This window comes from Trachypithecus francoisi, unplaced genomic scaffold (genome assembly GCF_009764315.1).
Source record: "Trachypithecus francoisi isolate TF-2019V2 unplaced genomic scaffold, Tfra_2.0 Lachesis_group0, whole genome shotgun sequence".
NCBI lineage: Eukaryota > Metazoa > Chordata > Mammalia > Primates > Cercopithecidae > Trachypithecus > Trachypithecus francoisi.
The window spans coordinates 162,548,551-162,574,552 of NW_022681453.1; the positions used below are offsets into that span (position 1 = coordinate 162,548,551).

Here is a 26,002-nt window from a genome sequence, read left to right on the forward strand (position 1 = left end):
GATGTACCCAGTAGTCATTCAGGAGCAGGTTGTTCAGTTTCCATGTAGTTGAGCGGTTTTGATTGAGTTTCTTAGTCCTGAGTTCTAGTTTGATTGCACTGTGGTCTGAGAGACAGTTTGTTATAATTTCTGTTCTTGTACATTTGCTGAGGAGTGCTTTACTTCCAATTATGTGGTCAATTTTGGAATAAGTGTGATGTGGTGCTGAGAAGAATGTATATTCTGTTGATTTGGGGTGGAGATGTCTATTAGGTCTGCTTGGTGCAGAGATGAGTTCAATTCCTGGATATCCTTGTTAACTTTCTGTCTCGTTGATCTGTCTAATGTTGACAGTGGAGTGTTGAAGTCTCCCATTATTATTGTATGAGAGTCTAAGTCTCTTTGTAAGTCTCTAAGGACTTGCTTTATGAATTTGGGTGCTCCTGTATTGGGTGCATATATATTTAGGATAGTTAGCTCTTCCTGTTGAATTGATCCCTTTACCATTATGTAATGTCCATTGACAATTGCTTCAAAGAGAATAAAATACCTAGGAATCCAACTTACAAGGGATGTAAAGGACCTCTTCAAGGAGAACTACAAACCACTGCTCCGTGAAATAAAAGAGGTCACAAACAAATGGAAGAACGTACCATGCTCATGGATAGGAAGAATCAATATCGTGAAAATGGCCATACTGCCCAAGGTTATTGATAGATTCAATGCCATCCCCATCAAGCTACCAATGAGTTTCTTCACAGAATTGGAAAAAACGGCTTTAAACTTCATATGGAACCAAAAAAGAGCCCGCATTGCCAAGACAATCCTAAGTCAAAAGGACAAAGCTGGAGGCGTCATGCTACCTGACTTCAAACTATACTACAAGGCTACAGTAACCAAAACAGCATGGTACTGGTACCAAAACAGAGATATAGACCAATGAAACAGAACAGAGTCTTCAGAAATAATACCACACATCTACAGCCATCTGATCTTTGACAAACCTGAGAGAAACAAGAAATGGGAAAGGATTCCCTATTTAATAAATGGTGCTGGGAAAATTGGCTAGCCATAAGTAGAAAGCTGAAACAGGATCCTTTCCTTACTCCTTATACGAAGATTAATTCAAGATGGATTAGAGACTTAAATGTTAGACCTAATACCATAAAAACCCTAGAAGAAAACCTAGGTAGTACCATTCAGGACATAGGCATGGGCAAGGACTTCATGTCTAAAACACCAAAAGCAACGGCAGCAAAAGCCAAAATTGACAAATGGGATCTAATTAAACTAAAGAGCTTCTGCACAGCAAAAGAAACTACCATCGGAGTGAACAGGCAACCTACAGAATGGGAGAAAATTTTTGCAATCTACTCATCTGACAAAGGGCTAATATCCAGAATCTACAAAGAACTCAAACAAATATACAAGAAAAAAACAAACAACCCCATCAAAAAGTGGGCAAAGGATATGAACAGACATTTCTCAAAAGATGACATCCATACAGCCAACAGACACATGAAAAAATGCTCATCATCACTGGCCATCAGAGAGATGCAAATCAAAACCACAATGGGATACCATCTCACACCAGTTAGAATGGCAATCATTAAAAAGTCAGGAAACGGCCGGGCGCGGTTGCTCAAGCCTGCAATCCCAGCACTTTGGGAGGCCGAGATGGACGGATCACGAGGTCAGGAGATCGAGACCATCCTGGCTAACACGGTGAAACCCCGTCTCTACTAAAAATACAAAAACTAGCCGGGTGAGGTGGCGGGCGCCTGTAGTCCCAGCTACTCGGGAGGCTGAGGCAGGAGAATGGCATAAACCCGGGAGGCGGAGCTTGCAGTGAGCTGAGATCTGGCCACTGCACTCCAGTCCGGGCGACAGAGCAAGACTCCGCGTCAAAAAAAAAAAAAAAAAAAAAGTCAGGAAACAACAGGTGTTGGAGAGGATGTGGAGAAATAGGAACACTTTTACACTGTTGGTGGGACTGTAAACTAGTTCAACCATTATGGAAAACAGTATGGCAATTCCTCAAGGATCTAGAACTAGATGTACCATATGACCCAGCCATCCCACTACTGGGTATATACCCAAAGGATTATAAATCATGCTGCTATAAAGACACATGCACACGTATGTTTATTGTGGCACTATTCACAATAGCAAAGACTTGGAATCAACCCAATGTCCATCTGTGACAGACTGGATTAAGAAAATGTGGCACATATACACCATGGAATACTATGCAGCCATAAAAAAGGATGAGTTTGCGTCCTTTGTAGGGACATGGATGCAGCTGGAAACCATCATTCTTAGCAAACTATCACAAGAACAGAAAAACCAAACACCGCATGTTATCACTCATAGGTGGAAACTGAACAATGAGATCACTTGGACTCGGAAAGGGGAACATCACACACCAGGGCCTATCATGGGGAGGGGGGAGGGAGGAGGGATTGCATTGGGAGTTATACCTGGTATAAATGATGAATTGAGGGGTGCTGACGAGTTGATGGGTGCAGCACACCAACATGGCACAAGTATACATATGTAACAAACCTGCACGTTATGCACATGTACCCTAGAACTTAAAGTATAATAATAAAAAAAAAAAGAAAGAAAAGTATGCCAATAGATGTGTGCCACCTGGAGGTGATATCTAGAGAGACGAACACTGATTTTTTCAGTCAGTCTCTAAGAGGCTTCCTGAGCATTAGATGGAATCTGAGAAGTAACAGTCAAAAATTACAGTTACTGACTCTCCAGATAGGATCCAGACTGTAAGCTCCATGGCTACAAGTACTGTATCTGTTTCTCTAATCATTGTAGTCCTAGAATATAGTGCATAGTGAGTGTTCAATAAATAATTGTTGAATAAACGAATACACGAATATCACCAAGAGCCAAGCCAAGCAGCAATATCACAAAGAAATGTAAATTAAGACCAGAAATCCCTAAGGTACTTGAGTATACAGATGATGGCAGTTTGCATAACCCAACAACCATACTGGCTTCCAGCATAGAGGTCAAAAGGATAGACTCTCCCAGACTTGCATCATTTGAGTCTCAACTCTACCATTTATTAGCATTGTGATCTTGACCTTAATTTCCTTATCTACAAACAAGGTACAAAAATAATAGTTGTACCGCCTTCATAGGGTTGTTCTGAGAATTAAATGAGGTAAAAGATGTTAAGTACCTGGCATTCAGTAATGCCCAATAAATGTTAGTCGTTGTTGTTCATGGCAGGGGAGGCATTTAACTAACTGGAAATTGTCAGCAAATTACCTTCTCAGCTAATGGTATCTTAAAACTGCCTATCTAAATTACCTGCATATTAAGAATGTCACCAGGACTGGGACTTAGATACAGGGAGGCAAGACTGAAGTCATGTGTGAGACATCATTCATTTTAAAACAGTAGTGACACTCGAAAATATAGTTTTAGTCTCACCTCAGAGGCATAAGCTGGTTAAAATTTGCATAAACCATAATAGAGGGGAGCAGGGGATAGATATTGGCAGCCCTCAAAGGCCCATCTGTATTGATATTGCCTTCCTTCTCTCCTTTAACAGAACAAACATAACTGACCCATCTTTTATCAACAATGTCTGTCTGCCCTTTCCTCTGGCTTAGCAGCTTATCAGTCACCAACCTTTAGGCCTCCACTATATCAGGAAATAGACTGTGCTGTTACTAACCCAGTTTCCTCTCCCCTCCTATGCAGATTCACAAGATGCACTCTTTCTTGGACTACATCATGGGTGGCTGCCAAATCCAGTTTACAGTAAGTTGTTTCCATGTTTGTTCTTATTCAGGAAGCAAGAGATGAGGAGTGGCACTGGGTTTGGGGGATAAGCAGACAAAAGCTTATTTAAACCTTCGGTCAGGTTTGTTCAAGTCTCATTGCTGAAACATATGGAGTCATGTTTTTGAAATGTGTTCACACTTCTGTTTTCTTTAATAAGTATAGTTTTCAGCATCATATCAGGAAATTTATGCCACTCAACCTCAGGTGGTCTGGGGAATCCTCCTAATGCTTCCCATTTCTTCAGTAACTATGTGAGGCATGAAGCAGTGTAGCCTGTCAGATTCCATCACCTGGTGAGAAAAATTGAAAGGAAGTAAGCCATGCAAGTAAGTTCCACTGAGCCAAGGCAGATGCCATGGTTGTATTCATGTGACTAGACTACAGCACCAATGTCATACCCAGTGGTCAGGACCAAGAGTAAGTCATACAAACAGTTCAATAGGCAATGAAAAGATGAATTCCAAAGATCGGAGAACCAGGCCAAAGTCAAGGTTGAGAAGTAGAGTGGGTGTCAAGACTCAGTGAGTGGATCAAGGATCATCCCCTGTATGCAATTTGTGTGCCCTTGGGATTTATACACCCCTGATGTATATTTGACTAGGTAGGCTGAGTCTTTTTAAAGTGGCTAAGTAGGTCAAGGTTGTGAGTCCATCTGCACTGAAACAAGTGACTTTCACTGACTTAATATTCAAAATCCTCCTAGGTTTGGTCAGATGTGACTTCCAGAAAGAGAATCCCCAGATAGCAAAAGACAGATGTGCTAGAACCCTTTGGAAAGCAATGTGGATGTAAGCAAGAGAAATACAACTTGTACTCATTTCTGTAAGATTTCTCATCTTACAGAAATGTACTAATGAAGCTCAGCCCTGTTCAGCTCCCTGACTGGCTCAGTCATATGAAAAAGGAAAGAAAATGGGTTTAATTTTTTAGTCAAGCTTTGGGCCCAAGAGAGTAGACAGGACCAATATATTCCTGGAACCAGGGATGGTGGTGCTCAAAGGACTAAAAGGAGTCTCAAAGGGATGGGGCAAATGGCCGTTTACTAAACCAGCTTCTCCTTAGCTAGGGAAGTATCCTCTGCCCTAATCTCAAGGAGGTCTATCTATGTCCTGCCTAAACTTGGGATATTGTGCATTTATCTCTGAATACTTAAAGGAGCTAATTTTAGAGTTTGGTCACCTCTTTAAAGTCTAAGATTCTATAATGCACAGCCAGCAAGCCTTCCTACATTCATACTGTCACATACAGAAGGTAGCAAGCATGTTCACTGAGGATGCACGTCTAACTCTAGCTGTCCTGGGGGCTCATTGCTGCTCTGAGCATACCCAAATGGAAGTATGGAAGCAAGCAATGTCATAAAGCAGAGCTGCTGGAAATAGTTTCACAAGATCTTAGGCAAAAATGTGATTTCAGGAAACTATTTATAGGTTTTCAAGGGAAAGCTCTATTGATTTCAGTCTGGTTTAGATTTTGTAAATCCCATGCTCTTGAACAACTCTGTATTCAACCTTCAGGGGCTTGCTCTGCCCTTCAAGGTGTCCTGCAAAGAATCAGCCCCAACAAAGATCAGGAGCTGAGCCCCAACTGAAAGGGTTCCCAGCTCCACATCCTGACTTTCAGATATCCCTGTGTCCTGCCTTGTTCTCCCCTCCTTTCTCAGTCTGCTGACCTTCCCCCACTGGGAGTACTGCTTCAGTGTTTGTCTCCGGCAACACCCCAGTTGCAGCTTCCCATGCACTCCAGTGTCAACTGAAAGACCTGTGGGAGGTGTGACTGAGGAGAGCAGTCTGGAGCAAGGAATGAGAAGAGGAGAATGTACAGATGAGTGCTGCGGAGAAGGGGGCAGCCAACAACAGTTCCTCCACAAAGCCCTTCCTCCTATAGGGTTTCAGGTTGGGGACTCAGAAGAGAATTGCTAGGTATTCTATTCCCAGTGTTCTACTAAAAGAAACATACCAGTCACTTCTCTGTCATTTTCTTCCAAAATTAAGTCAGCTTTCTCATTATAAATTTTTTATTGCTCAAGTAGTGCAACTTAATTTAAATTATAAGCTGTAATGCAAATCGTTAAGAAACAGTATCATGTCTTATTTAATTTGGTCTGTAAGTGTTTATTATCTGCCTGGTTATTTTACTGAAACCATCTGGCAACATGAAAAGGCAGTGGCAGAGAGATGAGAAGGGAAAAGAGGAAGGTTTCCTGGCATAGAGATGGGCAGACGAGAGAGAGAAAAGGAATGTTTCATTGCAGTAATTATACCTCGGAGGCTTTCAGAGGCAAAAACCTCCACTGGCACATTATGTGACCCTTGGCTCCTGAGCAACCAGGGAGCTTTAGCCAACACGAACTTTTTGTCTCCCTGGAGAAAATACTTCAAGCACCAGAGGAGACATAAAGTTCTGGATGTTCTCCATTTCCTCCCCTAGAGTCACTTTCCATCCTTCTCCACTCTCACTTCTGTACCCCAGGAAGCCAACCTCCTCGGATGCACTATCCAAGCTCTCCAGCTTTTAGCTTTTAGTTGGGTTTGGCCAGTGAGAAGCACCCATCAGAGATCAAAGAATAGGAGGCGAGAGAACTTGGAATATTTATTTCTCTAGCTGCCTGCCTGCCAGGCTGTGGTTTGGCAGCAACCTTCTTCCTGACAGAAGGTCACAGTTCCTGTCAGGTGCCCTGTCCTGAAGACACCCCTCTTACTGAATTCTGGCAACTGCTCCCTCCTACTCTTTTCTGGTCAGTTTCCATTAACCTTTTCCACATGTTTGTGAATTGTCCCTTCATTAAACTTCCTCAATCACCTTTTGGGTGGACTTTTTGTTTCCTGTAGTGGCTCTGACCAATCCAACATATAAGCAGGGGCTAGGAGAAAGCCTTTGTATCTTCCATAGATGCTGGTGCTTCTGGTTCAATCTTAAGAGTGTTAAAGATGGGGGCATCTTTCTCCCCAGTTGCTAAGCTGTTCCAAATACTTTTGCTGAATTATAATAAATTGAACCGTAAAACTTCAAAGGGAGGTAAGATTTAGAAAAAAGAACAAATTGGATAAATAAATATGATATTGGGGTTTTGCTTTAAAAAGCATCCCCCATAAACTTAAGTATTTATGCACCACTATATTCTAATTATAAATACTAAAAACCTTAATTAGGAAAATGAATGAACAGGATGTATTTAGGGGAGTATTGGGGAAGCAGTTTGGGGTCAGAACTTGAAGGGCTTTGAATTTTGAGGTCATTTGGTGGATAATGCATATTCAAAAGGATAATGAGGAGGGCCTTGAAGCAATAGGCACATGCTTTAGACGAGTAAAGATGGGAGTGTTTGACGGTAGTGAAGGGGCAACGAGAGATGAAGCAAGAAGAGATGGAAACCCACTGCCACAGGCCTGGTGCCAGGTGAAAAGAAGCTAAACAAGGGTGGCAGCAGCAGGAGAGGTACTGTGGAAAGAGAAGCACTAAGCCTCTGCCTAGGATACAATGAGAAGACTGAAAGTAATCAAAGCTTTTGTGCCTGACTGACAGAGCGTGGCGGACCCGGTCAGGGAACTATGCAAGACATGAGCAGCTGCAGGCAAGATGACGAATTTGGCTTTGGACACATTGGAGGTACTTTCAGTACCTCCCAGTGGGGATGGTACTTATAAATATGGGCCTAGGTTTCAGGGGAGAGTCAGGAGCTACCTGTATGTGGCTCTGGATGAGATGTCCTAAGAGAAGAGTATAGAAGGAAAAGGGCCTGATGACAAGAAATTGTAGAGGACCTCTATCTGGCAGCAGAGGAAAGAGGGGCAAACAGTTAAGAAAAGAAATGCCAGAGCAGAAGGCCCAAGGGGAGGCAGTAACTCAGATGCCCAGGAGGAAAAAGCTAAGGTTAAGATCAAGGGCAATAATCTTGCATGCTAAAGAGAAGTCAGAGGGTGAAGAACAACATGATGAGTAGGCATATATCATCTTCAAAAGAGCAACTTGAGCAGAAGGAGATAGGTGAGACCCAGGAGTTAGAGTGTAAACAGAAGGTAAGGAAATGAACACAGCAAGTATTAAGTATTCATTCAAGAAAGTTAACAGTGAAGGGAAGGCAAGAGGTACAAGGAGGATGGCAATTTAAAGATTAAAAGAGAAGAGATTTTAAGCTAGAATCAGACTATAAGCAGAGTCAACAGCCCAGTGGAAGGAAAGAGATAAATGATGCTAAAAAGAGCCCTAGACAGTCAATGATTATTCTTTTTTGGTCACCTGAACACTTGAGAATCTGATACATGATCTATAGCCTCTTACTGGGAAGTGCACACATCCAATTTTGCATGCAAATTGGGAGGTCAAGGGCACTCCTGAAGACAGTTCTTGTACCTCACATGAATCCTTGAGTCATAAGAACTCTAAAGCAACTGCACCATCTCCGTCTTTGAGGAGGTGGGTGGAGGTGAAACAGAGACCACAGGGTGAGAGATTGGGTTTGGCACATGGTAGAGCAGCTAAAAATAAAACCAGATACTAGAATTTCACACACAAAATACAAAGTTATAGATAGCACAACACAGACAGATGCTGTAAGGTATTTGAAAAGAAAAAATGGGAGAAAAATCAAAGGGTTTTTTTTGAAAGTTACTGCTTTTTCATATGCTCAGAAATGCTCATTATAACATAGATTTTAACACAGACAAGCTGTCAGCAACCTAAATGTCTAACAATAAGGTAATGGCTATGTGAATTACAGTGTTCCTTTAAATATTATGATATTTAGTATCATAGTATTTAGTATTGACTATGATATAGCTTATTTAATTATAATTATAAGGTTTAGATAATAACAGGAGGTAATGTTTATGACATAGTGTTATAAAAATGTAAAGCAGAGTTACTCTATGATTACAACTATATATATAAAATACCTAGAGAGAAAGAAAAATAAAATATGACTTACCAGCCTAGTAGCACGGCGAGTGATATTTTTTCTTATTAATTTTAAATGGACATTTCTTTTGTGTCATTTTTAAAAATTGAAGATAATATTGCTTTTTCTTACCTCTGACTATAGTTTACATTTTAATAATATAATATAATAAGCTGAAAGCAACTTCTCCCAGACTGACCTTCAAACCTAAACGTTTAGATAACTTATTAAAGATTCTCTCAGGAAATCTCTCTCTTTCTTTCTTTCTTTTCTTTTCTTTTTTTTTTTTTTACTCATTAAAATTTTATTTTCGACTATTTAACTTCAAATACTCAACTTGGTTGATTAAAAAAACCAGAATTACATCACTGAATTGATCAAATTAACCAGTTTTCCCTAGTGTGATGCTCACAAACCCTTTTTTTTCTAACTTTTTTTTATTTTTTATTTTTTTTATTTTTATTATACTATAAGTTCTAGGGTACATGTGCATAACGTGCAGGTTTGTTACATATGTATACTTGTGCCATGTTGGTGTGCTGCACCCATCAACTCATCAGCACCCATCAATTCGTCATTTATATCAGGTATAACTCCCAATGCAATCCCTCCTCCCTCCCCCCTCCCCATGATAGGCCCCGGTGTGTGATGTTCCCCTTCCCGAGTCCAAGTGATCTCATTGTTCAGTTCCCACCTATGAGTGAGAACATGCGGTGTTTGGTTTTCTGTTCTTGTGATAGTTTGCTAAGAATGATGGTTTCCAGCTGCATCCATGTCCCTACAAAGGACGCAAACTCATCCTTTTATGGCTGCATAATATTCCATGGTGTGTATGTGCCATATTTTCTTAATCCAGTCTGTCACAGATGGACATTTGGGTTGATTCCAAGTCTTTGCTATTGTGAATAGTGCCACAATAAACATACGTGTGCATGTGTCTTTATAGCAGCATGATTTATAATCCTTTGGGTATATACCCAGTAGTGGGATGGCTGGGTCATATGGTACATCTAGTTCTAGATCCTTGAGGAATTGCCATACTGTTTTCCATAATGGTTGAACTAGTTTACAGTCCCACCAACAGTGTAAAAGTGTTCCTATTTCTCCACATCCTCTCCAACACCTGTTGTTTCCTGACTTTTTAATGATTGCCATTCTAACTGGTGTGAGACGGTATCTCATTGTGGTTTTGATTTGCATGTCTCTGATGGCCAGTGATGATGAGCATTTTTTCATGTGTCTGTTGGCTGTATGAATGTCTTCTTTTGAGAAATGTCTGTTCATATCCTTTGCCCACTTTTTGATGGGGTTGTTTGTTTTTTTCTTGTATATTTGTTTGAGTTCTTTGTAGATTCTGGATATTAGCCCTTTGTCAGATGAGTAGATTGCAAAAATTTTCTCCCATTCTGTAGGTTGCCTGTTCACTCTGATGGTAGTTCCTTTGCTGTGCAGAATCCCTTTAGTTTAATTAGATCCCATTTGTCAATTTTGGCTTTTGCTGCCGTTGCTTTTGGTGTTTTAGACATGAAGTCCTTGCCCATGCCTATGTCCTGAATGGTACTACCTAGGTTTTCTTCTAGGGTTTTTATAGTATTAGGTCTAACATTTAAGTCTCTAATCCATCTTGAATTAATCTTCGTATAAGGAGTAAGGAAAGGATCCAGTTTCAGCTTTCTACTTATGGCTAGCCAATTTTCCCAGCACCATTTATTAAATAGGGAATCCTTTCCCCATTTCTTGTTCCTCTCAGGTTTGTCAAAGATCAGATGGCTGTAGATGTGTGGTATTATTTCTGAGGACTCTGTTCTGTTTCATTGGTCTATATCTCTGTTTTGGTACCAGTACCATGCTGTTTTGGTTACTGTAGCCTTGTAGTATAGTTTGAAGTCAGGTAGCGTGATGCCTCCAGCTTTGTTCTTATCACTTAGGATTGTCTTGGCAATGCGGGCTCTTTTTTGGTTCCATATGAAGTTTAAAGCCGTTTTTTCCAATTCTGTGAAGAAACTCATTGGTAGCTTGATGGGGATGGCATTGAATCTATCAATAACCTTGGGCAGTATGGCCATTTTCACGATATTGATTCTTCCTATCCATGAGCATGGTATGTTCTTCCATTTGTTTGTGTCCTCTTTGATTTCACTGAGCAGTGGTTTGTAGTTCTCCTTGAAGAGGTCCTTCACATTCCTTGTAAGTTGGATTCCTAGGTATTTTATTCTCTTTGAAGCAATTGTGAATGGAAGTTCATTCATGATTTGGCTCTCTGTTTGTCTGTTACTGGTGTATAAGAATGCTTGTGATTTTTGCACATTAATTTTGTATCCTGAGACTTTGCTGAAGTTGCTTATCAGCTTAAGGAGATTTTGGGCTGAGACAATGGGGTTTTCTAAATATACAATCATGTCATCTGCAAACAGGGACAATTTGACTTCTTCTTTTCCTAACTGAATACCCTTGATTTCTTTCTCTTGCCTGATTGCCCTGGCCAGAACTTGTAACACTATGTTGAATAGGAGTGGTGAGAGAGGGCATCCCTGTCTTGTGCCAGTTTTCAAAGGGAATTTTTCCAGTTTTTGCCCATTCAGTATGATATTGGCTGTGGGTTTGTCATAAATAGCTCTTATTATTTTGAGGTACGTTCCATCAATACCGAATTTGTTGAGCGTTTTTAGCATGAAGGGCTGTTGAATTTTGTCAAAAGCCTTTTCTGCATCTATTGAGATAATCATGTGGTTCTTGTCTTTGGTTCTGTTTATATGCTGGATCACGTTTATTGATTTGCGAATGTTGAACCAGCCTTGCATCCCAGGGATGAAGCCCACTTGATCATGGTGGATAAGCTTTTGGATGTGCTGCTGAATCCGGTTTGCCAGTATTTTATTGAGGATTTTGGCATCGATGTTCATCAGGGATATTGGTCTAAAATTCTCTTTTTTTGTTGTGTCTCTGCCAGGCTTTGGTATCAGGATGATGTTGGCCTCATAAAATGAGTTAGGGAGGATTCCCTCTTTTTCTATTGATTGGAAGAGTTTCAGAAGGAATGGTACCAGCTCTTCCTTGTACCTCTGGTAGAATTCAGCTGTGAATCCATCTGGTCCTGGACCTTTTTTGGTTGGTAGGCTATTAATTATTGCCTCAATTTCAGAGCCTGCTATTGGTCTATTCAGGGATTCAACTTCTTCCTGGTTTAGTCTTGGAAGAGTGCAAGTGTCCAGGAAATTATCCATTTCTTCTAGATTTTCTAGTTGATTTGCATAGAGGTGTTTATAGTATTCTCTGATGGTAGTTTGTATTTCTGTGGGGTCAGTGGTGATATCCCCTTTATCATTTTTTATTGCGTCTATTTGATTCTTCTCTCTTTTCTTCCTTATTAGTCTTGCTAGCAGTCTGTCAATTTTGTTGATCTTTTCAAAAAACCAACTCCTGGATTCATTGATTTTTTGGAGGGTTTTTTGTGTCTCTATCTCCTTCAGTTCTGCTCTGATCTTAGTTATTTCTTGCCTTCTGCTAGCTTTTGAATGTGTTTGCTCTTGCTTCTCCAGTTCTTTTAATTGTGATGTTAGAGTGTCAATTCTAGATCTTTCCAGCTTTCTCTTGTGGGCATTTAGTGCTATAAATTTCCCCCTACACACTGCTTTAAATGTGTCCCAGAGATTCTGGTATGTTGTATCTTTGTTCTCACTGGTTTCAAAGAACATCTTTATTTCTGCCTTCATTTCGTTATGTACCCAGTAGTCATTCAGGAGCAGGTTGTTCAGTTTCCATGTAGTTGAGCGGTTTTGATTGAGTTTCTTAGTCCTGAGTTCTAGTTTGATTGCACTGTGGTCTGAGAGACAGTTTGTTATAATTTCTGTTCTTGTACATTTGCTGAGGAGTGCTTTACTTCCAATTATGTGGTCAATTTTGGAATAAGTGCGATGTGGTGCTGAGAAGAATGTATATTCTGTTGATTTGGGGTGGAGAGTTCTATAGATGTCTATTAGGTCTGCTTGGTGCAGAGATGAGTTCAGTTCCTGGATATCCTTGTTAACTTTCTGTCTCGTTGATCTGTCTAATGTTGACAGTGGAGTGTTGAAGTCTCCCATTATTATTGTATGGGAGTCTAAGTCTTTGTAAGTCTCTAAGGACTTGCTTTATGAATCTGGGTGCTCCTGTATTGGGTGCATATATATTTAGGAGAGTTAGCTCTTCCTGTTGAATTGATCCCTTTACCATTATGTAATGGCCTTCTTTGTCTCTTTTGACCTTTGATAGTTTAAAGTCTATTTTATCAGAGACTAGGATTGCAACCCCTGCTTTTTTTTGTTCTCCATTTGCTTGGTAGATCTTCCTCCATCCCTTTATTTTGAGCCTATGTATGTCTCTGCATGTGAGATGGGTCTCCTGAATACAGCAGACTGATGGGTCTTGACTCTTTATCCAGTTTGCCAGTCTGTGTCTTTTAATTGGAGCATTTAGTCCATTAACATTTAAGGTTAATATGGTTATGTGTGAACTTGATCCTGCCATTATGATATTAACTGGTTTTTTTGCTCGTTAGTTGATGCAGTTTCTTCCTAGCCTCGATGGTCTTTACATTTTGGCATGTTTTTGCAATGGCTGGTAGCGGTTGTTCCTTTCCATGTTTAGGGCTTCCTTCAGGGTCTCTTGTAAGGCAGGCCTGGTGGTGACAAAATTCTAAGCATTTGCTTATCTGTAAAGGATTTTATTTCTCCTTTACTTATGAAACTTAGTTTGGCTGGATATGAAATTCTGGGTTGAAAATTGTTTTCTTTAAGAACGTTGAATATGGCCGGGCACAGTGGCTCAAGCCTGTAATCCCAGCACTTTGGGAGGCCGAGGCGGGAGGATCAAGAGGTCAGGAGATCCAGACCATCTTGGCTAACACGGTGAAACCCCGTCTCTACTAAAAATACAAAAAATTAGTCGGGCGTGGTGGCAGGCGCCTGTAGTCCCAGCTACTCGGATGCTGAGGCAGGAGAATGGTGTGAACCCGGGAGGCGGAGCTTGCCGTGAGCCGAGATCGCGCCACTGCACTCCAGCCTGGGCAACACAGCCAGACTCCGTCTCAAAAAAAAAAAAAAAAAAGAACGTTGAATATTGGCCCCCACTCTCTTCTGGCTTGTAGAGTTTCTGCCGAGAGGTCTGCTGTTAGTCTGATGGGCTTCTCTTTGTGGGTAACCCGACCTTTCTCTCTGGCTGCCCTTAAGATTTTTTCCTTCATTTCAACTTTGGTGAATCTGGCAATTATGTGTCTTGGAGTTGCTCTTCTGGAGGAGTATCTTTGTGGTGTTCTCTGTATTTCCTGAATTTGAATGTTGGTCTGCCCTACTAGGTTGGGGAAGTTCTCCTGGATGATATCCTGAAGAGTGTTTTCCAACTTGGTTCCATTTTCCCCCTCATTTTCAGGCACCCCAATCAGACATGGATTTGGTCTTTTTACATAATCCCACACTTCTTGCAGGCTTTGTTCATTTCTTTTTCTTCTTTTTTCTTTTGGTTTCTCTTCTCACTTCGTTTCATTCATTTGATCTTCAATCGCTGATACTCTTTCTTCCAGTTGATCGAGTCGGTTACTGAAGCTTGTGCATTTGTCACGTATTTCTCGTGTCATGGTTTTCATCTCTGTCATTTCATTTATGATCTTCTCTGCATTAATTATTCTAGCTATCAGTTCTTCCACTCTTTTTTCAAGATTTTTAGTTTCTTTGCTCTGGGTACATAATTCCTCCTTTAGTTCTGAGAAGTTTGATGGACTGAAGGCTTCTTCTCTCATCTCGTCAAAGTCATTCTCTGACCAGCTTTGATCCATTGCTGGCGATGAGCTGCGCTCCTTTGCAGGGGGAGATGCACTCTTATTTCTTGAATTTCCAGCTTTTCTGCCCTGCTTCTTCCCCATCTTCGTGGTTTTATCTGCCTCTGGTCTTTGATGATGGTGACGTACTGATGGGGTTTTGGTATAGGTGTTCTTCCTGTTTGATAGTTTTCCTTCTAATAGTCAGGACCCTCAGCTGTAGGTCTGTTGGAGATTCCTTGAGGTCCACTCCAGACCCTGTTTGCCTGGGTATCAGCAGCAGAGGTTGCAGAAGATAGAATATTGCTGAACAGCGAGTGTACCTGTCTGATTCTTACTTTGGAAGCTTCCTCTCAGGGGCGTACTCCACCCTGTTAGGTGTGGGGTGTCAGAGTGTCCCTAGTGGGGGAAGTCTCCCAGTTAGGCTACTCAGGGGTCAGGGACCCACTTTAGCAGGCAGTCTGTCCGTTCTCAGATCTCAACCTCCGTGTTGGGAGATCCACTGCTCTCTTCAAAGCTGTCAGACAGAGTCGTTCGCGTCTGCACAGGGCTCTGCTGCTTCCCCTTTTGTTGTTTAGCTGTGCCCTGTCCCCAGAGGTGGAGTCTACAGAGACAGGCAGGTTTCCTTGAGCTGCTGTGAGCTCCACCCAGTTTGAGCTTCCCAGCGGCTTTGTTTACCTACTTAAGCCTCAGCAATGGCGGGTGCCCCTCCCCCAGCCTTGCTGCTGCCTTGCGGTTAGATCGCAGACTGCTGTGCTAGCAATGAGGGAGGCTCCGTGGGCGTGGGACCCTCCCGGCCAGGGGTGGGTATACTCTCCTGGTGTGCCCGTTTGCTTAAAGCGCAGTATTGGGGTGGGAATTACCCGATTTTCCAGGTGTTGTGTGTCTCAGTTCCCCTGGCTAGGAAAAGGGATTCCCTTCCCCCTTGCGCTTCCCAGGTAAGGCAATGCCTCGCCCTGCTTCAGCTCTTGCTGGTTGGGCTGCAGCAGCTGACCAGCACCGATTGTCCAGCACTCCCCAGTGAGATGACCCCAGTACCTCAGTTGAAAATGCACAAATCACCGGTCTTCTGTGTCGCTCACGCTGGGAGTTGGAGACTGGAGCTCTTCCTATTCGGCCATCTTGCTCCGCCTTTCTCTTTCTTTCTTTCTTTCTTTCTTTCTTTCTTTCTTTCTTTCTTTCTTCTTTCTCTCTCTCTCTCTCTGTCTCTCTCTCTCTCTCTCCCCCCTCTCTCTCTTTCTTTCTTTCTTCTTTCTTCCTTTTTTTTTTTTTAAACAGGGTCTCAATCTGTTGCCCAGAGTGCAGTGCAGTGGCACACTGGAAGCTCACTGTAACCTTAAACTCCTGAGCTCAAGTGATGCTCTTGCCTCAGCCTCCTGAGTAGCTGGGACTACAAGCATGTGCTACCACAATGGCTACTTTTTAAAACAAATTTAAATTTAAAACAAATTTAAAACAAATTTTAAAACAACATAGCTAGAGGCAGGGTCTAGCTATGTTGCCCAGGCTGGTCTCAATCTCCTGGCCTCAAGTTATCCTTTCATCTCAGCCTCCCAAAGCACTGAATTATAAGTGTGAGCCACCACGCCCAGTCTCAGGAAATCTTTTCTAACCCTAAAACATTTAGGGCATCCAATGTCCACACTGTGGCCCAGTTTACATTTTTAAATCTTTATTTTACATCCCAGATTGAACACTGACCTACTCTGGTGTAGACCTTTGAGTCTGCTTACTGCTTAGTGAGCCCTGCTGACTGAATTTCTATGCAAAGTCAGGGTATAATGAGTTAAAGAGGCAAATACTTTGCCATTTCCAGAAAATGAACCAAGTAAGCTTAGGCGTCTTTCCCTATTTTCCTATTTAACTGTCCTCTTAGAAAGTTTTTGGAAAACAGAAAAGAATAAAAATGTAATCTATTATTTAAGAAATGGTCCAGACCAATCTGTATCTCCACCTACAAGATTCATTGTATAGGTCCAAATTGTACACAGATATTTATAAAGAAAAGAAAGAAAGCTGCCCAAGAATATGATCTCAAAGGTAGACTGCAGATACAACTAACCAGAGGTTGTTACACAGCAGCTTCCCTTAGAAAACATCGAGAAGGTTCACAAATGACCTGTTTGGCAGATGAAGGGAAGGGATCTGAGTAGCAGAGTTGTTTCATGTAAGAATCTAAAAATGCCCAAAGAGAGATGCTCATCATTTGCAACCAGCCTTTTCCCAGGAACAGCTCCATGCACTCAGGACTTGGTGTCACGGAGGGGGCATTTTGCATTCTTACTTTACAAGGCTTTGCAAAGCTGCTGCACAGCTCTGATTAATAATGAGCAGTGGCTTCCTGGGCAGAAGGAAAAAGCACTGGCCGCCTGTTCTTGCGCTGCCTGCAGGGAAGATTGGAGCACATACCAGAACCACAAGTTTCCATAAATGCTTCCTATCAGGAAATGAAAACGTGGGGGCTCTGCGAGCTCACTGGGTATTCAGAAAACCAGGCGTCAGTAGCCACCTCCACACACTGGCATTTTTCAGTCATTTTGTTGCTTTTATTTCTCAACTTAACCCCATCTTTCACAGCCTCCCTGTTGCTTTCTAAAATAAACCTAACCTTTCACTCTGCTCTCTTTCTACTAATGCTAACTTTAAAGAGCACAGAGAATTCTTGGTGGAAGACCACCCCCTGAAGATAGATATTTTTTTCTCCAGCTTCAAAAAGGAGGTTTTAGGAACCACCACTTTCCAGAAAAGAAAAATGAAAATATTTTAGCTGACTTGTACTTAAGACAGTCCGTTGCTGTCTATTCACATGATAAAATATTTTTGTTTTAAGCCATGAGAACTATAAAATGGGCTATATGGTAAGAATCATAAGCCTATTTCCTTTTTCATCAGTTAATTTTTTAAGTTCATACCCTCCCCAGGTCTATATGATGATCTCCTGAGATGAAGTGGCCTTTCTCGTTGTCATAGACATAGGGGCCATTGCCATAGGAAAAGTGGAAACCCTAGAGCCTGCCTGAAAAGAAATAGTAAAATTTCCACCAGGCATGTTTGATGTTTATATAGTAGCACCAAGAACAGGCAGCCCAATACTAACCTTCTAACATTAGCCTGTACCTTGTTTCATTATCTTCAAAATATATCATCCTCTTCTGTCCCCCCAAAACCTGGCCATTCTCTTCCCCTAACTGACATCCAACTCCACATTCAATGGGTCAAAAAATCCTATTCATTTTCTACCCTTACTTTCTTCAGTCACTCTTTCCTTCTCACCATCATCTTTGCTGCACCTTGGTTAAGCATAAGAAAATTATTCCAAGTCTGATGACGAAGAGTGGATAGGAATGAAAATGACACAGTAGAGCCAGTATTATTGGAGGTAAAGCAAGAGACGTACCTGGGGTGCAAAATTTAAGGAGACTCTCACTCTGTGGATTTTACAAGTGTGGGGTCTGCTGAGAGTGAATGCCTCCTTGGGTTTTACAAACTAGGCACTTCTTTTTGTCTCACCCCATCCCCAGCTCCATTATATGCTTTTTTTTTCTATTACTTTAAAATATATTGTTGCCACAAACTATGTATGCTTGTCCAGACATTATGCACACTTATCTAGATATAACATATTCGTGCGGGTGATATACTGGGGCTCGGATGCTGCCACTAGGTGCCTGCATGCTTGGAGAATTTTGCCAAAGCCTAGGAATGTTTCTTGAGCAGCCATTTTTCTTTATGGAATTTTTTCCTCTGGCCTATATAACCTGATTTCATTTTCTAGTTTTATATCAAAACACCAGCATGTTTTTGTCATCACAGAACACCCTTAACACTTCAAGAGTCTCAGTCAGGCAACCAGCACATGGGACAGATTGTTAACTTCAGTATCAACAGGCAGAAGCATGATGCCTTCAGAGGTAAGGAGGTGTTGATCCATGATGAAAGGCATCATGAATAGAAGTGAGGTGGGCCACAAGGTGCTTGTTATTAATAATAAAGTATCAACACCTGCCAACGATTCACTTTTTAGATAAATTAAAGCAGAATCAAGGTAATCTCCATAACCTCTTCACACTCTCTAGAATTCCCTGGAGTACTAACATGCCTTCCTTGGTGGAAGAGAAAGGGGTGGCTTTACATCTGCCCTTCTCAGCATTACTTTTAGCTTTTAAACACTATGTACACCTATGCAAGGTGCCATTATTCCTTAAACATGTCCCAATAGGAGTAAAAGGCTGAGAATGGCGTCTGTGAGTTGAGCTTGGTAAACCCAGGAGGCCCCCAAAGGTATGGTTTTCTCAAACATTGTCTCCCAAACATCTCTGGAGTGCTCCTCTCAGAAATTTTCCTGGAATTATCTGCATGTGTTTGGATCTCTATCTTGTTGAGGCCTCATGGGTGGATCCTGGGGTGCTTTTCACCTCCTTCTCGTTCAGAAAATGTATGTAGGTTCCTCCATCCCACCAGCTTTTCATCATAGTCCTTGATTAAAAGGGCTTCACCTATGGTCTTCCTTTTTTTTCCCGGTGGGTTGGCTCTCACCTTCAGGATAAACCCATCTCAGAAGACACTGGACTTTATTGGTGTCCCTGGGTTACCTCCAGTCATCCTCAGTAACAATCCTCTCACTATTGTGTGTACAGACATACATACACACATATTTCAATTTTCCTTGTCTTAACTTTCACAACCATTTTGGTCACAAAGAGTTTATTCAAGGCAATGCTTCCTCAAATTACCATGATTGCCTCCTGCAAGAATCCCTACCTCCAGGCCAAATCTCCTCCATTTTTTGTTGGCATAGTTATACCCATGAGAAGTCTTGGTGTTTTGGTCATAGACATGCATGTTTTCCTGGATGTATGATGGCATAATGGAGAAAGGTAGAAAGGAACCATATAGACTTGGATTTAAACCCAACTCCAAACCCTCTTATCCTATGTCACATGAAAATGGAGTAATATCATGCATATACATGAAGTAATATCATGCCTTCTGTGTTACACACAGTTAGCACAGTGCCTGACACAGAGATTATTTCTGTCTTTTTTCCTTTTTTGTCCAAAGTAAGGGCATCTAAGGGTCAGGGAAGAACTGTAAGTTTTCTTCACATAACCTTTTTCTTTCTTTCTTTATTTTTTTAACATACTCTTAATACTAGCATTTATCAGTAGGCATCCCCTGATTTTAAGAGAAATCTGGATAATTCTGAAAACAGAGTTTGAATCCTACCTAACTTTATTTTTGACATAGTTCTGTGGAGTGGCAAGGAAGAAAAAGAAAAAAAAAACAGAGATGAAAGTATAATTTCATGAAAGAAAAGAAAAAAGGCTATAAATGAATTACTCTTAGCCTATTGCTTTTCTTTTCCTAGTCACTTTGACTTGATTGCAGGGTACAATATCAGATGTGACTAACATTTTTCTCCCCATCAACTTATACCTTAAGAAGTACAAACAAACACATGACATGTTTTCTCTGTCCTTTCAGAAATAATGTCCCACCTTCATAGATCCAATGGGGCATTCCAGTTATTTGTTATAATGGAATTTACCAAATATAACACAAATGACATTTCCCATTATGATTCCCAAGATCATAGGAGAAAATAGAGCCTTTCGGCCATAGTAAGCCAATGAATGCATTCTACTGTACTCCAGAAGGAAATGGAATTATGCAACATAAACATTTCTTTCTTTGTGTATGGCTTTTAATTTTAACCTTCTTCCCTCGAAGCTTAAGTGGCATTTTTAAAGAGATTTTTGCTGGGTTAACTTTTATTTAGATGGAAGTGATGTTGGAAATTAGAAGAAATGTTTCTTCTCATTTTAACACCCTCTGGTTTAAGCATTTTGGGTTCTTTCTTTTGTTATTAGGAAGTGTTCAGTGAGTCAACTTTGACTTACATGATTATGATACTGGGGGCCAGAAGAAATTTGAGAAGTTGAAGGATAAATGACTAGTTAGTGGCAAGACAGGTTTCCCATCTCCACTTCCCAATTACAATGCGATAACATTCAGGCATCCTCTTTGTTGTAGGCAGGAGTTCTTACATGAATGGGAACCAAAATGTTGAATGCCTTACACGGAGCTGCTCCTTGCAGAAAATTTGTTATAACCACTCTAACACATCTCTCTGCATCTGGCCACTCATGAAAATATGACAATGGCTTTGCTGTGAAGACTGTATCTTTAACACAGAATTTGGTTTTAAGGGATCTTACTTATACCCCGTAGATAGAATTGTTCTGCCCAGGGAGCATAGAAGTCTTTTCTGAGTGAACTGTGAAATTGGAGGGCAGATAGTCTATCCTTACTCTTGCTGCCTGGTGAGATGAATCAACAGCATCTGGGCTTTCTGATCTATGTCGATCTCAAGTTCCTATTTAAACAGGGAGAAGAGTGGGCACTGGTGGGGAGGGAGATTGAAGACTGCAGAAATGGCCTCAACCAAATTAATAACTAGTTTTTCAAGCAAATTAATTTATTCTCTTTCTTTATTGGCAGGGTATGTAATGTGCTACTGTTTTTCATCCGAGGCCAGATCTCTCTCATGGCTGATCACAATTCCTAGGAGATGTATCCACTTTAAATTTACCTTTGCTTGTATTTTTTCTCTTTTAGGTAGCTATAGATTTCACTGCCTCAAACGGGGACCCCAGGAACAGCTGTTCCTTGCACTACATCCACCCTTACCAACCCAATGAGTATCTGAAAGCTTTGGTAGCTGTCGGGGAGATTTGTCAAGACTATGACAGGTAAGAGGCTTCAGGACATTTGGAGCCTTATCATCTCTCATGCGGGTTCAGATGGTATTTGGCTGATCCTGGGCAGAAAGTGGAAATTAAGTCTAGTAGCTCCTTATGTAGTGCCTTAAAAGTTTCATCCCCTCTGTATAGAAAAACTAAGTTTGTACCCTGCTCGCATTGGTCACCAAACAAAATCCTTTCTCAGCCTTCTTCTCTTAACTGGCTTGCAAGATGATTAGATAGCAATTTTGGTTTCCATTTTGTGAAGTCTTAGCATGTGCCTTGCTACTCAAAATTGCTTATGCGCTAGCAGCATTCTAAACCTACTGAATTTGAATCTGCATTTAACAAGATCCCCAGATGATTTGTATATACTTTAGAGTTGTAGAAGCGCAGATCTATTAGACATTATTACATCTGATCCTCACATTAACCCTTATATAGTATGTATTCATTAAAAGAAGTGAATACTGTACAGAAGGTTAAGTAATTTGTACACTATTACATAGCCAGAGGCAGGACTTGAACCCAGGTCTACCCACTCCACAGCTTAGCCTATAATCACTATGCTTCACTGACCTCAAAAGCTATTGGTAACTTCAGCAGAGGGTGTGGCACATGTATGTAGCCAGCTGTGTGTGTATGTTTGCATGTGTGATGTAGAAAATATGACTTTAAGATCAAATCAATATTCTATTTACTCTTGCTTGATGATAAATATTGACCTTTCCTACCAAGAAAATTCCCTGTAGGGAGTATCTCACATAAATTACGTTAAACTGAATGTATTCTGCCTTTCCAGTAGTTTTAGAATGAAGTAAAGGAATTTAGGTGCTTGCTTAAGCAAAGCTTTTTGAAGTGAAACCAACGTAAATATAAACATGTGTAAATATCTGTTAACTCCCTGGTGTGATTGCAAACCAAGGCTAGTTAGTAATGAGCAGCGACAAACTGACCTTTCAAACCAGGAAAATAAAGAAAACAACTCTATCCTTTAGGTTTTAGAGGAATTGTGTAAGATAGCATGATTTCTGTTATTTCTAGTGTCATAATTGGTGATAATCATATTAAAAACCTGTTATCCTCCACACCATAAGAAATGACACATTCTAATGACTAGACTGTACAGAGAAACTAATAGGACAGGGTAATGGGAAAGGTGCAGTCAGTCCCCTGCCTGCCTATGTCTCTGGATTCAGCTTGGTCATCACCAGTAACTCTCATGTAGTACAAAGGCAGCTGGGGAATGAATGAACAGGCCCAGTAAAATCAAAGAGCTTTAAACACTCAGGCCCTTGCTGACACTTCCTCTCCTGTACATCTAGGAAATAAGTCAATAGTTATTTTAAATTATCTTGTTGGAAAAACACCTCTTATACTTAATCTTGAGGTATTGACTATGAAGATAACTTGAATTTCAACACTGATTTCTTCAAGCCCCAATGCAGGCGGTGGGACAGGGGGTTCCTAGAGAGGTTTATGTCATACGAAGATTTCCACCAGTGAGAGAAAAGACTGGCCAATTGCATCCACTACATTGGAAACTTCTCCAAACCTCCCCAAGACACAAAAACAAGAATTTTCTTCCTTCTTTATATCACACACACAGATGCACACACACACATTAGTAATCTAGTATAATAATGTGTGCACATGTTGAGAGACAAGAAGGGGGAGAGTATCTTCAGGATTCTCAACTTTTCAATCTTGAAATGCTTTCAAAAGATAAAGTAGGTAAATGCACTTAACACAAATGTCAAACAGTAGATGCTTAATTAAAAAGTTAACTCTGAATCTGCAGGGAAGAAGGCAGTCTAATAATAAATTACAAAGAGAAGACTGATGGGTTTTCCAGAAATTAAGATACTAAGCCTCAGAGCCCTTATTGTAGTTGTGCAGTAGATTTAGTGGATGATCTGGAAGAAGGTGCTGAACGTCTCCATTTCCTGATTGCCTCACACGCAAAATGCAGAGAGTATAGTCAGAGTGGCATGTATACCTTGTAAAGCTTTTATCCCTTTGTGAGCCAGACAAAGTCTTGGGGGCATGTTTTCTTCCCTCACAAATGCAGATTCAATATAAAAATAAGATATGAGACCTTAGGAGTTACATGAAGAATCATCATAAATGATTGTTTAAAAATTTTAATAGAGTAAGATTGAAGTTATCATCCCCAACTGACCAAGAAAATCAAGTTTCTACAGCTCAGTGGAGCAATTCTTTTTTCCATATAAAGAAAACAGCTCAACATTAAAATGGGCAAATACTTAAGGAAGAAAAAGGAGGATTGAAAAATTCCAATGCTCCTTTAAGAAAGCTCCCTAAAAGAATGTGTATTGCAAGCTGCTCACTTGAAAACTGACAAGGTTCTGCTGTTCCTCTTTTGTGTGGGTGGATAGACAATAGACAGGCAGAGTCAGGAAATTTCAAGTCGGGGCTCTGGAATTAATTTATTCTCACATCAAAGTCAGTGTGGTTGGTGCTCAAAAAGAAACACTTGAATAAAAACTGACAGAAGGCATTGTTCCCCCTCCTGCAGTGACACAGAGGTTTCTAATCCCCATGAGCCTTAGAAATTCCTCCCAGCCTCTGGCAGCCAAGAGTTTTCTTTTTGCCTTGTACAGTCATTGCTACCAGGTCATTATGAGGTGATCCATGAGGTAGAACAGCTTGAGAGATGCATAAAACTCTTCTCAGGATGGCCTTAAAGGAAAGCTTCCCACAGACAGCTCATCCTCAAGCCTGCCTGTTCTGTCCTTCAGCCTCTGAAAGAGATGATGCTGCTCATTTCCTCTGCCTTTGACCACCCACCCCAGCACAACTACTTGTACACACACACAAAAACACACATGCGTGTATGTGCACACACACACACAGGCCCACACAAGCTCAAGTTGTAGCACTTCTCCAGCTCCTGTATCCTGGTCTCCCTAGTCTGCTCAAAGCCAAGATGGCATCTTTTCCTTGGGGCCAGCAGGGATATGGGTCTCTGAAAACCTGCAATGTTTTCTAATGAAAAGCATGGTCTATCTGCTATCAAGACAGTACAGAAACTGAATATGTACATTTCTTGGAAATATGGATTGTCATTTTACAGAAGTATCTACCCCAGAATGAGACAGATATCAGAAACCAAGGCATGGTTTCTCCATGGTGTGCTAGTTATGGTACGAGAAGACAAAGTTAGAACTGAAACCAATTCTGACAGGTATTTGCAAGTGTAGAGCAGTTGCTTAGTGATAAGAAGACAGTTCAAATCACAGTGCTACCTTTTCCACGCTACATTAGTCAGTGGTTCTCAGCCTTGGCTGTACATTGAGGCCATTTGAAAAGACTTAAAATGTGATGGTGCCTGCACACCACCCCAGAATCTCTGATTTAATTGTCTGGTGTGCATCCTGGAAATTAGAATTCTTCATCCTGCTAGGTATCCAGGGTTGAGACCCAGTGCTAAATCATGAGAGCTGGCTCAGATGCAATGGCTGAGGTCCTGTGCAGCATCTACTTAAGCCCCAAACGCCTCATGGGGAGCTGTAAAGACAGAAAAATTAATGAAGCACAATTTTCTCCCAAGTAGCCCACAATCTCATGGGGGAGAAACACGTGTAAATAAATTAGAGCCCAGCATGGCCAGGGAGATGTTGCCCTGTGTCAGGATGGGTAGTGTATACAAGAGGGAAGGGCTAACTCTATCCTTTGTGTGAAGAGTGGTGGTCAAGGAGGGAGTCCTGGGGATCATAATTTCTGGACTTATCAGAATTTGGCCTTCAGCTTTGTTGTTATTAGAATGTGGGTGGATTTGTTCTCCTTTTTCTGAATCATTAGACCAGACAAGTCTTCTATGAGGACAGAGTCAACAGGGATGATAGAGAAAGCATGGGGAAGTGGTGACAGGTAGACCTAGGTTCAAACCGCAGCTCTGCTACCTCTGTTGCCATAAGATGTGCATTCTATGGGCCTTAGTTTTCTTCATTGTAAATAGAGGATGTATCTCACTTCCCTTGCAGAGCAGTTATAAGGATTAGATATAAAGCAGCTAGCTAACACAGGTTCTACCTGTTATAAATACTCAATAAATGGCAGAGGCTATTATCTTTAATACCCTAGATTTATGTTTTAAAAATGATCTGAACACAAAGGGAGACAGAACTATAGTGTCAGTTCTGAAGTTCATTTTGGACCAATGATCTTGAAAATATTTTTGCTTATATACTTTTAAAAAATATATTAAAATATATAGCTGTCACATTTTTTCACTGAAATCTGACATTTTTCATCATGAGTTTATGTAGTGACAAAGAATGAAAATTCTAATGTATTGTAAATTTGGACATTTTATAATAAAACTTTTACATAACTCTTGTGACTGTGTGAAGCAGAATCTAAACACCATAACTATTTGATATCCACCATTATCCATTTTGTAAAAAATGAGCAAGCTCTTCAATGCGAGTTGAGAATTGTAATTGTTTCTTCCTTTTCATCAACTTATATTTCCATTATCTTTCCCCCAAATTTTATCCTAATGTGTCTTAATAAAATTGGTTTGAAATTCTGTTAGATCACTATACATTTCTGTAATAAAAATATAAATTAAAAATTTTTTAGTTTCTAAAAATTTCTAAAATTCAAAGTATATTTTAAAATCTGAGTTTTTATTGCAATTATTCCTAGTTCATAATTGATCAAAAGGACATAAATGTACTAGAAATTTCAGTACAATTTTTGCCTATAAAAAATCTATCAGAAATCAGCTCTTACTGAAACAGATAATGGGAT

General features: G+C 40.7%; 1 protein-coding gene across 1 annotated transcript in view; it reads left to right on the top strand.

Annotated features, from left to right (window-relative positions):
- Positions 1-26,002, top strand: part of CPNE4 (copine 4) — a 526,733-nt gene that overhangs the window by 470,990 nt on the left and 29,741 nt on the right. The window contains exons 10-11 of the mRNA XM_033212672.1: positions 3,712-3,771; positions 21,099-21,232. Coding sequence (XP_033068563.1) covers positions 3,712-3,771; positions 21,099-21,232 — 194 coding nt within the window. The remainder of the gene's footprint in view (positions 1-3,711; positions 3,772-21,098; positions 21,233-26,002) is intronic.